At 47.1% G+C, this 13,247-nt stretch overlaps 1 protein-coding gene across 5 annotated transcripts in view; it reads right to left on the reverse strand.

The window, feature by feature from the left end:
* Positions 1–13,247, reverse strand: part of CARD19 (caspase recruitment domain family member 19) — an 82,031-nt gene that overhangs the window by 51,213 nt on the left and 17,571 nt on the right. The window contains exon 1 of one of the 5 annotated variants that reach the window (XM_090022107.1): positions 7,102–7,345. The exons of 3 other annotated variants lie outside the window; for them this stretch is intronic. In XM_090022107.1, coding sequence (XP_089878233.1) covers positions 7,102–7,303 — 202 coding nt within the window. In that variant the 5' untranslated portion in view covers positions 7,304–7,345. Of the gene's footprint in view, positions 1–7,101; positions 7,346–13,247 lie in introns of those variants that run through there. One more of the 5 variants, XM_090022108.1, reaches the window with a different exon arrangement.

A 13,247-nucleotide genomic window follows, 5' to 3' on the forward strand; every position in this document is an offset into this window, starting at 1 on the left:
CCAAAGTACCCCTTGGCAGTGTTCTTGCAAAATTGTTCTATTATGGGAACATAAGCAGAACTACTAGGATGTTTTTGTTCTCCAAACCTGCATGCTGTAGGGGTTTTACAGGACATCAGAACTATATAGCTCACACTGGCAGATCCTTCTTCCCCTGTGATACTATATTTTGAGGAGCTGAGCATGTCCTTTGAGATGCTGGGATCCTCAGCTCCCATTACTACAAACATGAAATGAGAGCACTCAGTACCTTAGTGCAGGACTGCGCAACTCGAAGCCTGTGAGAGGTTAAAACTGTGGCCCCCACAACTATGCCCAACAGATTCTCTCCACATTGCTCCAACTGCAATGGTGGCTGGAGTCTCCAGCCCCCCCTTTCTCCCTTGGGTTTTGCTTCCTCACCCTGCCCAAGGATGGTACAGCAGTGCCCACAGCACAACTCGGGAAGCTGGGTGAGAGCCTTGGGGCATGCTAGTCTATGGTACAATAGGGTGGAGGAGCATACAGTATAGTGGTGTAAAGGGAGTGCAGAGAAGTGCTAAGGGTAAAGAGGGCCTGTGCAGGCATGCAGTAGAGAGGGGGGTGAAGCAGGTGTTGACATGGCATGCAGCTGGGACTCTGTGGCTCACCACTTGTTTGGGGACAGATGACAGGATTTAGTCAAGTTCAGAATAAAAGTCTTTTGTTTTGTCATCTCCATCAAGAGTCAGGGCATATGCACTGATGACTATTGTATGCTGTCTGTTGGTCACCTGAACACAAAAGGTTATGAGCTTCTCTTTGATGCCAACTGGACATTCTGGCACCTGAGGAAAAATCTTGCTTGATAGCAAAACCAGTGCTGTGGATATGTCTATCTTTTTCATCTTTTCCTTCTTCCCAAAAGATGTAGCCTCCACCATGCTCTGTGAGCTACCCCTTTTCTGCATGTTTAGTCTCACTAAGTGCAGAAATGTGTCTATCAAATCATACAAGTTCTCTGGCCACAAATGTGGTCCTTCACTCCTGTCAGTCACTGTTAGGATTGTCCATTATAGTACGGACATTCCAGGTTGCAAACTTCATGATTTGGTTTGCGTTGCAAATATAGTTCCCACTGGATACCATCTTCCAGTCGGGTGAAATAAGACAGACCTTTTGGGCCACTTTTTCTAGCCCCCTCCGATACGATCATAATTGCACCTGCCAAATTGCACACCTTTCTTAGTTTCAAGTACGTTACGCTCATGTAGGTTGGTTATAAGGAGCTTCCACTAATTACCAGCACCTGCACCCCGTCTCCCCTCACTGCAAGATGCCATATGACTTGCTATTGAGGGAAGACATCTGCATGTGTTTTCTTTTAATGGGGATGCTGATGGCACATCAGCGACCACACAGTACTTCAAAGGACGGAAGCCTTTATGCAATGTCTACAAAAACCTAAGCAACCAAAGGTTTCTAGTCTGCTGCAGCCTTCATCTATCTCTGCAGCCAGCATGAAATTTTCTTGCCTCATTTGCTTGCTCCACCACTGAAGACTCTTATTTTCATTTGTAGAATGCTATTAATCTGGAAACCTCGCTCTCAACCTTGCCAACACTGGTAACCCTGCCAGGAGTACAAAACTTCAGGCAGTATCACTCTCAAGGTCATTGACAGTGCATAAGCATAGTAACATCAAGGTTATAATCATGGGAGTTAAAAAAAAAAAAAAAAAAAAATCGGTGAGAAAACCTACATTTCCACATCTCCAACTTTTCTATGCTGCTCTTGATAACCCATCTGGCCTTGCAACTGATTTTTCATTTCAAAGGCATACATTACTTCTTTCTTAACTATCCATTTGACCAAAATCTGCTTGATTTACCAGAATTACTTTGCATCCCTGCCTTAGATTATCTTTCACCCATGAGTCAGAATTTGTCCCTCCTTGTTATAGGTGACAGTTTGAAATGGCTATCTGAGGGATTCCTCTGCTTAACAAATATCTGCGAATGCAGGGGACCAGATCTGATGGCCCAGGAAGCCCCTTCCATGTTCTTAGCATATTTGCTCAAATAGAAAATGACCCTCATTATAAGATGACACCCCCAATAATTAGATTATATATATGGATAATTTATAAATTTGTTATAATTCTCCAGATGTAGAATTATTGGAGGTTTCCCTTGAATCTGTTAGTCCAAAGCCAAAAGTCTCATGGTTTACTGTGTAGTTTATTCAGCTGGACCCCCGCAGTGACAACGGCATTTCAAGCCATGGTGACCCTACAGCTCAGCACTGCTCAGTATATGCATGTACTCCCACACAAAGGAGGGGTGCTAATTAGCCCCTCCCCACAATTTAGACTGGAACTGGGTTTCCTAGTCACAAGTCCTGGGATCCTCCAAAAATGTATAAGCAGATGAGGCACAGAGCAACCTGGTCTGGCTCCATCTCAGAGAGTGGGGCCACACTAATCATATGTGACAGGCTGAGAGAGGAGGCAACGGAGGGATCTGGGGCAAGCTCTTTGGGGCCGTTTGGTGATGTCTCCCAGATATTTAAGGCTGTTTTAAAAAAACAGGAATAATTGGAAATGGGAAAGAAAGGTGCAGCTCATCGGCTGAAATGAAGCAGCTAAAATATATTCAATGTAAAGGCTCACCATGATTTGAAAAAAAAGTTAGTGCTGAGGGAGACTCAGTGCAATGGGCACTACCACCAAAGCTGACCCAAGCAGGGTGCGGGGCCCAGGGCAAATCAGCCCATGCGGGGCCCCACCCCTGCTCCAGTCTGGGTCCTGGATCTGAAGCTGCTGCTGCCACGGCACGTCGGCAGGGGGGTGGCGAGCAGCTGGATGAGGAGCTGCTGCTCTGCTCTGTTCTGTGGGGCCCCCGCAAAGCACAGGGCCCACGGCAGTTGCCCTGATTTGCCCCCAGGGACAGCCCTGACTACCATATATTTTATTCAGATGGGCTGTACTAGTCTAGCCTTGTGGTAGATTCATTCTCATTAGTATGTTTGCCTCACATAGGCCATATTTTATAGTCATGCTCAGCTGGCTGCCTTAATCATCTTTTTAGTTGGTTTCCATTACTGAGAACATGCTGCTTTTGACAGCAGTTTAATGACAGACAATGTATTTAGTGAGGTTTCCTTGTATACAAATGTAAGACTAGGGGCTTCCCCCACCCCCATGTTCATTGGCGGGAAAAACCTTGTCTTATATTTGATTAAATATGTTATTAGTCTCAAAATAATTGTTCCACTTGTCCTTTATCATTCCTGGCTCTGTCAGTATCTTGTCTTCCTTGTCTTATGCACTGCACTTTCCCAAGTTCTCTGATTTCCCCTCTTGATCCCTTACCAGTCAGTCAGTCAGTAGACATCTTTTTCACCTTCCTTTGTTTATTGTCTATTATACAAATCTTACAAAGCTTGGTCTTGGGTTCTGACATTCCTTTCTTGGCTTCCTTTTCAGCTATTTTAATTTCTCATAGTCTTTTCAATCTCTGCCTTTCTGCCATACTTTGGATTTCTTCTTTCTCCTGGCCAGTGCCTGTTTCTCATTGCATCACCACCACAGCTTTCTCTGGATGCATGGCTCCTGGTGAAACATGCCACAACCTCTTTTGAGCATTTGTTAATGCATTCAAACATATCTTCCTGCAATTCGCCGGTAACTTTTTCCTTCCTTTACCTTTTCAGAACTCTGTATTTGAACTCTTGGCTGTTTTTCTCTTACAGGTTCCACTATTTGATTGATTTGTTCTTTAACTACTCTGTGTGCATACATATATTTCCATAACTACCAATCTGTACTGTTTGGTAAGATGCTCTCCAGAAATAGCCCTACAGTCCTTTTACTTCTTCCCCTGCCCCAAGTCATTATGAGACCAGGAAATAGTCAGTCAGACACACGCTGTACCTTCACTTTCATAGGATTTGTCTTCTTCCCTCGCTTGTCCTGCCTAAACAGGGTTGCTATTGCGGATCCTGACTCTCCACTGGCTTCGATCATATGTACCTTTTTCTTCCAACTCCTTCCCTTTCATATCCCTCTCCATCTCATCTTTAGTCTTCCTCTTCCCCTTCTCCCTGATAGTGCCATTCTGGTAACTTCTTTTCCCACATATTCTTCTGGACTCCTCTGTACATGCCCATTCCAGTGTAGGATTTAATATGTCCATCTTTCTTAATGAAGAAGTTATTCACAATAGCAAAATAATTCACTCCTACCACCTGATAGTATCGTCTTCATCACGTGTCCCCTAGTAGCAACTACAAATGTCCCAATCCCTCCCATATGGCCATTAAGGTCTACTCCTATGACAACTCTTTCATTCTTGGCAAACTTTTGCAGCATGCTACTGATCACATCCCAGAACTTGACCTTTTTTGTTTTATAAAAGTCAGCTTGGAGTGCAAATGCACTACTAGAAGTCTGTGTACAGATATGTACAGAGGTTCAACAACACAACTTGGAAATGCACCTGTTACATACACTCATTAAGGCCATTCAAAAGGATGTCCCTTGATGCATGTGTTCACAGATGATGAGAAAGCAGAAAATAGGCAGAACAACTTGGACAGGTAAAGCCACATGCTGAAATGCATAGTCTACATATCAGGAAGGAAAAAAAAAGTGTATGCCTGGGGCAATAATGAGGACTGCACACCTGTGGCACAAGACAGCCAGTATATAGTTATCTGGCACAATTTTAAGTATCTGTGGTCCAGCATGAAATGAAGTGGAGAAAGAGAGGAGTGAATTAAGAATAGTACAAACAAACCATAGACAAGATGGAGGGAAGTAAATGGAGTGTTTCTGGGATTGGAAGATACCAGTTCATCTAAAGATAAAATCTACAAGACCGTGACAAGGCCACTGCTATCATATAGATCACAGTAGTAGGCAATCCAAAGACAATTGTCCAAGCCATGGGTGATACAAATGAGGATGCTAAGGTCAGTAAGAAAGATCATATAAGAAATGAACAACAGGCCAAAATGACATAAAGGAGAAATTAGGCAGGGATGGACACAGATAGTTTAGGTATATAACCAGATAGCTGAAGACTATGTGGGAAAGATAGTTCAGGCACTGAGAACTGGGGAGAGGAAAAGGCAGAAGTGTCATGAATGTGTAATATGACAGGCAGCATTTCAGAAGAGAAAATAATAGACAGGAGTTTAAGGAGAATGAAGGCATAACAACAGAGGATACCTAGTGGGAAACACACCTGGAAGAAGCAGATAAGATGAGGTGCATATTATATGCCTCCAAATAACTCAGAAATCTTCCTTCGCTTTAATAATATGCAAACACCAATTCACTAGGTTTTAATGATAACCACTATACCTAATGTTCCCTAAAAGACTTATTCTAAATCTCCTCCAATTATGACTCTAATAAAGTGCTTAGTAAGTTACATAATCTCTTCAGAGTTAAACAAGCAATTAGAAATTAAAGGCATGTGGTTAACCATAAGCATACAACTACGCAAGCCCTTCACTACTCTTCCTCAGGATAAAGCTGAAAAAATCCTGCCTAAGGATGAAAAGTGAATTTTTGTTCTCATTTAATCCTTGACCTTTCTGCTTAGATTTCTGAGCTTTTTTTTTTTTTTTTTTTTTAGTAGACATCTGTCCACATCAACTGGTCTGAAACTACCAAATTTGTCAGCCAAGCAACTGACAGATTGTAATTTAAGTTTTCTGCAGCAAAACTACTAACGAATCTTTACCTGAAATAACAATTTAAACATTAAAGTTGGTTGGAACTGCACTACACATAAATATAAAAGCATTTGATCCTTAAATGTGCTATGTGTATGTGTTATCAGTTCCAGAACCCTCCTATCAAGGACACAACGATTATTTAGCCCATCAAGGAAACAGGAAGTGTTTTGATGTGCACCCTCAATGGGTCAATGACTCGGATTGGATTGGCACAGATATGCTGAAAAGACTAATTATGCTAAGCAATAAAAATCAGGCTTGCAGAAGTCTTCTGTATATATACATGCCACTTCCTGGCTGGTTTCTGTGGGATTACATGAGTGCTATACAGCACTTCATGCTCATGACTAGACGTTAGGACTGAAGCTGTGGAACGTATTGCTCTATGCAGCCAGACAAAGGCCTGTATGCTGCTGTGCCCGACTGTATGACTGACTACGGTGTTTCATTATTCAGATTTGAGTGTAGTTTAAAAAAAGTATCTTAAGCCAGTATAAAGCAGTTCAAATTAGCATTCAGGATCTACTTTACAAAAATATTTTGTGTTATGCAGTACTTCCGTTCTACAAATTTCAACATAAATACTGGTTTTACATAAAATCTGATGATGACTCAGAAGCAAGCTATGACTCACAACCTAATTAATCCCATCTTTAAAGTTTCTGCACTTAAGGTGGCCTGACTGTTTTTGCAGTTAGTAAAAGTTTTTTTTATACACCCCATAAGTGAATGAGCACCTCTAGTAAAGGAATGCAAGCCCTCCTTGATCCACGAAATAACACTATCAAACTGTAAATCATGTAACTGGGCTATGCACCATTCCTCGCAACCCGGTGATTTTTCTACCGAAAAATCTCTCTTGACGACCCCGGTCCTGACACTGTCTCACAGGCAAAACCTTGTGCAGTCATCCCTAGGGAAGACCGGAGGGACTCGGTCCGAGCCTAATTTTAGGATCAGAAAAAGAAAAGAAAACGGGGAGCCCAATGTCTCGGATGGCTGGGGAAAGAAACACAAATGCGCAACGCCAAGTGCTCCGAGCGGAAAGCCGGGGTCGGCGGCGCCGGGACGGGAAGGCAGGAGCCGCCCTGGAGGGGCCAGACCGGGACCGGCACCCCCACGCCCGGATAACCCCGGGACCGCGTCTGGGACCAGAAGGAACCAAGTCTTTGCTCCCGGGGCACGCCGGCAGGGCCCCGGGACAGGCCCAACCGGGCCGCGCAGCTCCGGGCCGGCGGCTCCCGCCTCTGCCAGCGCCCAGCTCCCACCCGGGCCGAGCCTCGGACCACGCGCCGCGACCGGGGACAGGCAGCGCGCGCCCCCCGAGCCGGGCAGCCGCAGGCGGGGCCGGGCGCCACCCCTCAGGAGGCGGCGGGCGGGGAGCGGCCCACTGACCTGGCATGATGGCGGCCCGCCCGGGGGCTCCCTGGCTGTGCGGCGGCCGGGGCCGGCCCTGCCCGCGCGGGCTCGGCTCGGCTCGGCTCGGCTCGCAGCCTGGCGCCGCCCGCCGCTCCCGCCCTGAGCAGCGCAGGGCCAGGGGAGGCCGCGGGTCGGGGCTGGGCAGGGCGTCACCGGCCCCGGGCCCAGAGCCAGTCATGGCAGCGCACACACCTGAAGCGCCAGGTCCGGGCACGGCAACAGCGCCGTCCTGCAGCCCCGGGTGAAACCCACGCGGGCCGCTGGCACATGTTGGGCTTCAGGCCTGGTTAACCGGCCATAACCTGTGACCAGCCCCACGGTCAGCTGAGTGATCTCTCCTTTTATCATGCCAGAAGCCACAAGATTATTCCACAAAACGTGGGATAACTTTGGCCCTGGTCCCTAGCCTGGGGGCACCAGTGGTTGATCGCCAACCTAGTGGGGTCCCCCAGTGGCAGATCACCCATCCCAGAAGCGCAGGTAGCAAACGGAAGTGCTGCCAGCGCTTCTCTTGGCACCCCGGTGCCCTGGACAGAAAGGGCCAATCTTGGGGTGGGGGGCACGTGCCCCCCACCCCATGCTCCCCCTATGCATTGTGTAGGCAGCAGCATTGGTAGCAGGGTAGCGACTGCAACCACCCGCAGATGCTGGGGGGTGGCAAGCAACAATCAGTAACCACCCGCACACACCGCCAGTGGGGGCAATTGGTGACTGCCTGTAGGCACCAGCAGCAGTATCAACAGCGGCCAATCTCAGGGTGCACATGCACCCATGTGCACCCCTATGCATTGCTAATGGTCCCTAGCACACCATTAACTGACCAGGTGGCCACATGCATCCCATAGCTGGGAGCTCTGGTCAGCTGACAGAAGCTTGCTCCTTATGGGTGTAGGGGGAGCCAGGGATCAGGATCCCCGTGTACCAGCAAGGTTGTGATGGGATCTGATGTGGAATGCTCCTTTACAAATACATCTGGAGGGGCCCAAATAGTCCTGCTGACTTCATGAGACTCCCCATGCCAGTAAGCCATATTCACTAGGAGAAGCACATCTTGAATCAAGTGACCACTAAGGTGCATGGACCAGCAGCTTGTCCACCTTCCCCTTAGAATGCAAGGTGCCCTAGAAAGATTCCCATGGCAGAGAACTGCCTGCCTATTTCCTATCCCTATCCAACTCAAGCAGCAATATTTTAGGTGACCCAAAAGCTTCTCAAGCAACTCTCAGCTATGAAGTTGGTGTAATAAAAAGATACTACCAAATAAACCTTGCTTCTTGCTTTCTCCTGCAGCATAACAGTTACAACAGTAAAACACTATAATACTATTCAGCAAAGCACTTAGAGATGTACTGATCTTTTCAAAATCTAAGGATTTCACAAATGCATTGCTCATTTACATTTTGCATTGATCTAAGCTGGAAAAATGAAAATATGCAATGGTTGCCCTTCAAAGGTTTCTGTTGTGCCTTTGGTCATTCTTACTAGCTCCGAGTGTTTGCTGAATCATTCTCCCTGCTTATGGTGCCCACCCTGAGGTGAGTGAGTTCCAGCAATCCCATACCCCTCCTACCACACAGAAGATCACCCAGACCAGCTTCAGGATGTACCAATCCTGCAAACAATGAATGTAAGGCTTCCAAAAGTGCCGAGCATCTCGTTGTGACATACAAGGTTAAAATTTTAAGAACTCAAATCTCAACATGCTTAACTCCTGAAAATGTGGCCCTTATACGTGGTCATTTGGATGAGCTGACCTTCCTGGAAACTTGATTAACAGGAAAATAATCTGGCAAACTTTCCAACAACCTAATTTGCTGTTTTGCCTGTTTAGTTGTGTGTAGACCAATTTCTTGGTCTTGGGGTTTAATAATTAACTTACTATGCTAATCAACATCAGTAACACTTTATTTTTTTAGATAAGTTAATCTATAGTTCTTATCATTTGTGCACTGTACCTCTGGCATGGACATATGATGCCAATCCTACTATTTCACCTTAAGGACTACTGACATTTATTTTGGAGCTAGCCTCAATCAAAGGCATTCTGTGTGGGAAGCTGATCTGCTTATAAAGCCTTGAGTTGTGAAACAAAACAAAGATCTATTTTGTGTGTGTTTATACATACAAGAGATACAAAGCACTGATTATTTTCACTGGTGCTGAGGAGAACTGGTGGCTGTTTCATTTATAACTATCTTTAGAGAACAGGCATAAGCATGAAGTCTCTTGTTTTGTAGTTTATTGCAGGAGAGGCCAACCTGTGGCACAGGCATAGATAAAGGGAGAGAAATTTAGGGGCTAAGTGGCGGTGCCGGGAGGGAGGGTTGGGAGACTATGGCAAATTTTGGGGTGACTACTCTGGGGAAGAGCCAAGCGCTGCCCTGGTCAAAGCCGGAAGTGGCAGCCCACCCTGCCCCATGCAGATCTGTGGGCACATGGTTCCTGTGCCTCCTAGGGTACGCATAGCAGCAGGAGCCACACCACTCACAGCTCAGTCCCGTGCCCCGCTGGCTATGCAGCACCTGCGCCAGCTCTGCCACCACTCCCTCCCCCTGACTTCTGCAGGTGCTGGAAGCCCATGGCTGGGCTGTCTTGTGGCCCTACTGCTGCCCTGCATTAGCCCCCCTTCTGCCACCTATGGGCACAGGTGCTGCAAGTGGCTGGGCAACCTCTATGTGTGGCATGGGGCAGACTGGGGAGGGGGCAGGTAGCACAGCAACAGATAGGGCAAGGAACAGAAAGCAGAGCAGCAAACTCAATAGGGAGCACAGGGAAGGGAGCAGAAAGCAGAGGAGCAGTTCAGGCAAGGAGCAGAAAACAAAGCAGTAGATAAGCCAGGGAAAAGGGATATGAGTGGCACTTGGGGAAGGTGCAGGCCTAATTTTTGGCATGCCTGCCAAAAAGGTTGGCCCCCACTGGTCTGTTGGATAAATGGCAGTTTGGTCTGAACCAGGGCTGGAGGATTAATCTTCCAGTCTAGGGCTGGAGTATTAAATCCTCCTCCGCAACCGTAACAGATGCCCGTTGCCTAAAAAAGAATTTTTGCCTTTTTTCCTGTGCTCTCCCCTAAATCCATTTTGATGTGCCATCAAACCTTGGGTCCCTTGGGATGTCACAGTTCATCTACTTGCTCTGACACCGCAGTGACAGAATCACAGAAAATTGGTGTTGGAGGTCATCTAGTCCAACCCCTTGCTCAGAGCAGGACCAGCCCCAGCTAGATCATCCTACACAAGGTTTATCTAGCTGGATCTTAAAAACTTCCAAGGATGGAGATTCCACCAGCTCACTGGGTAACCTGTTCCAGTGTTTTACTACTCTCCTAGTGAGAAGTTTTTCCTAATATCTAACTTAAACTTCCCTTGGTGCTTTTGAGGCCATTGCTCCTTCTCTCATCTGCCACCACTGAGAACAGTCTAACTCAGGGGTGGGCAAAATACAGCCGCAGGGTGCATCTGGCCTACCAGTCAATTTCATCCAGCCCACGTGCACCCACGATTAATTGTACCCTGTCCAGCCTGCACACCTTGCTCCTACCCTTGTACGCAGGAGGGCCTCACGGTCAGCACGCACAGTTGCCAGGCAGGACCACTGCTGCCATTCTACAGCCACCAAGGGACCTGTTCGGCTTCCTCAGCCTCCAGCGCCTCCTCCTCCTGTCCCTGCTGCAGCGCTTGCTCAGGGTTCATGTAGGGAATGGCAGTGGTGGGAGGAAAACTGTAGCTGGGCAGGAGTGCGGAGCATGGGGCTGGGGCTATCAGGAGTGTAGAGCCCAAAACCTGCTCCCAAAGGGCCAGTGGGAGCATGGAGCTTGGGTGGGCAGGTTGTGGGTATGAGGGAGTGTAGACGGAGGTGTGCCCCCCCCCACACACACACTCTCCCCGTGGTGCACAGCCCTGCTGCTGGCAGTGGGCCCTTGGAGAGCTCATGGCCCTCACAGGCACTGCCACCCAGCAGTGTGTGGCTCCAGCCAGTTCTTGGAGCTGCAAATGGCAGCAAGGAGCAGGCCCAGGCCAGCCTGCCTCTATCACACAGGGCTCAAGTGCAGCTCCGAGGACTGGGGGAAGTCCTGTGTGACGAAGCTGGCAGCCTTCCCTGTTCCCTCCCACCATGTGCTGCTCATGGGACTCCACCAGAAGTGGAGGGGAGCTCTGTCCCCTCTTCCCAGGGGTGTCCTGGCAACTGCATGTGGCAGCAGGGAGCAGGGGAGGCAGGAGGGGGTCATAGGTGGACAAATGTACGAGCCAGCTGGGCCTGGGCCCAGGGGCCTCTGCCTGAGTGCAGACAAAACCCGCAGCCAGGCCGGGCCAGGCATGCGCAATGTGGTGAACCGTGGTTGCTGGGCGCAAACACAAATTAATCACGATAAAAATATTTTTGAAGTAAAAGTAAAATCTGTTATGGTAGATGTTTGACTTCTAGTATATGATTTGCTTTTTTTCTGATTCCAAGAAAGCAACTCCATGTCCCAAAAGGAGTACTTCAGGGGGTAAGGGGAAGGACTTCCAGTGGCAAAGGTCAGGGGTTAGGGACAGGATTTCTAGTCCCAAGGTGCCAACTAGGGGCAGGGCACCTGTCAAGGGGAGGGGCTACCCTTGCAGCCCTCAACAGCTCACCTAAACTCATTAAGCTGCCCTCCAGCCAAAATAATTGCCTGCCCCCTTGTCTAGTTCCATCCTCTTTGGAGGCCCCAGTTCAGGAAGTTGAAGGCTGCTATTAAATCCCCTCAGTCTTCTCTTTTCCAGACTAAATAAACCCAGTTCCCTCAGCCTCTCCTCAGAAATCGTGTGCCCCAGTCCCATAACCATGTTTGTTGCCCTCCGCTGGACTCTCTCCAATTTTCCCACATCCTTTCTGTACTGGGGAGCCCCAAACTGGACACAGGAATCCAGATGTGCCCTCACCAGTGCCAAATAGAGGGGAATAATCACTTCCCTTGATCTGCTGGCAACAATCTTACCAGTGCAGCCCAGTGTGCCATTAGCCTTCTTGGCAACAAGGGCACACTGTTGGCTCATATTCAGCTTATTGTTCAGGTCCCTCAGGTCCTTTTCTGCAGAGCTGCTGCCTAACCAGTCAGCCCCCAACCTGTACTGGCACATGGGATTGTTCCATCCTAAATGTAGGATTTTGCACTTCTCCTTATTGAACCTCATGAGATTTCTTTGGGTCCACAGGATAGGTAGAATTCACAGCTAGGTAGAATGGTGTTATCAGAGATACAGTATACTGTAATATGATGCAATGAATAAAGCCACAGCCAGAGAGTTCACATTTGTAAGCATAGAAGGATTTCAGATCTCCCAGCTTCTAAGGCTTAGACCACAACTGTGGGAGTTAATTCTTTAACTCCACTAGCAATGGTCATATTCACACTATTTTATAGCACACACTTCCAAAGATCCCATGCTTTACCTTGTAGGAGGCAAAATACACATTACCCAATGCTAGATTTGTACTACTTCCCTTCAGAGCTTCCCAACAAAAAGTGAACTGGGAAGCAGTGAGATGGCTTTTGTTCACTATCTTCATCAATGGCCTGGAAGATGGCGCACGGCACACCTCAGCAAGTTTGCAGTTGGCACCAAGATAAGGGAAAGAGTAGATATGCTGGAGGGTAGGGCTAGGCTTCAGAGAGACCTAGACAAGGATGACACCAACTAATGTAGCTTAACTTTGAAAAGAGCACTAGCCATGTCTACGGAGGGAAATCTCATGGCTTGCCACTCTGTTGGAGAGAACGCACAAACCTTCACAAAGGCATAATTTCGCAGTAATCTAAAGGACTGGCACGTAGAAGACTAATTTGCCAAGTAATTAATTATTTAGGCTGTTTAAATAGAATTTTCTCTCTGCATCTGACATACATTTTCAGTTCTCTTGACGGTAGTGAAAAGTTAAATCTTTAAATTTATATATAAATAAGTTTTACAGGCCATTTAATTTGTTTATTTAGAGTATAAATTTTGTATTGCAAAATTAATCACTGTTTTAAGCAATTAATTGTGCAATTTGTAATAACATTATTTTATTTTCCACACATAATTTAAGTGTTCAGAACACAATTTCTGTATTTTTCTATTTTGTGTGCGTAAGTTATATTTGCATACACAATTTGTTTT

The sequence above is a fragment of the Crocodylus siamensis genome, chromosome 11 (genome assembly GCF_052110815.1).
Source record: "Crocodylus siamensis isolate JL-2025a chromosome 11, ASM5211081v1, whole genome shotgun sequence".
Lineage (NCBI taxonomy): Eukaryota > Metazoa > Chordata > Crocodylia > Crocodylidae > Crocodylus > Crocodylus siamensis.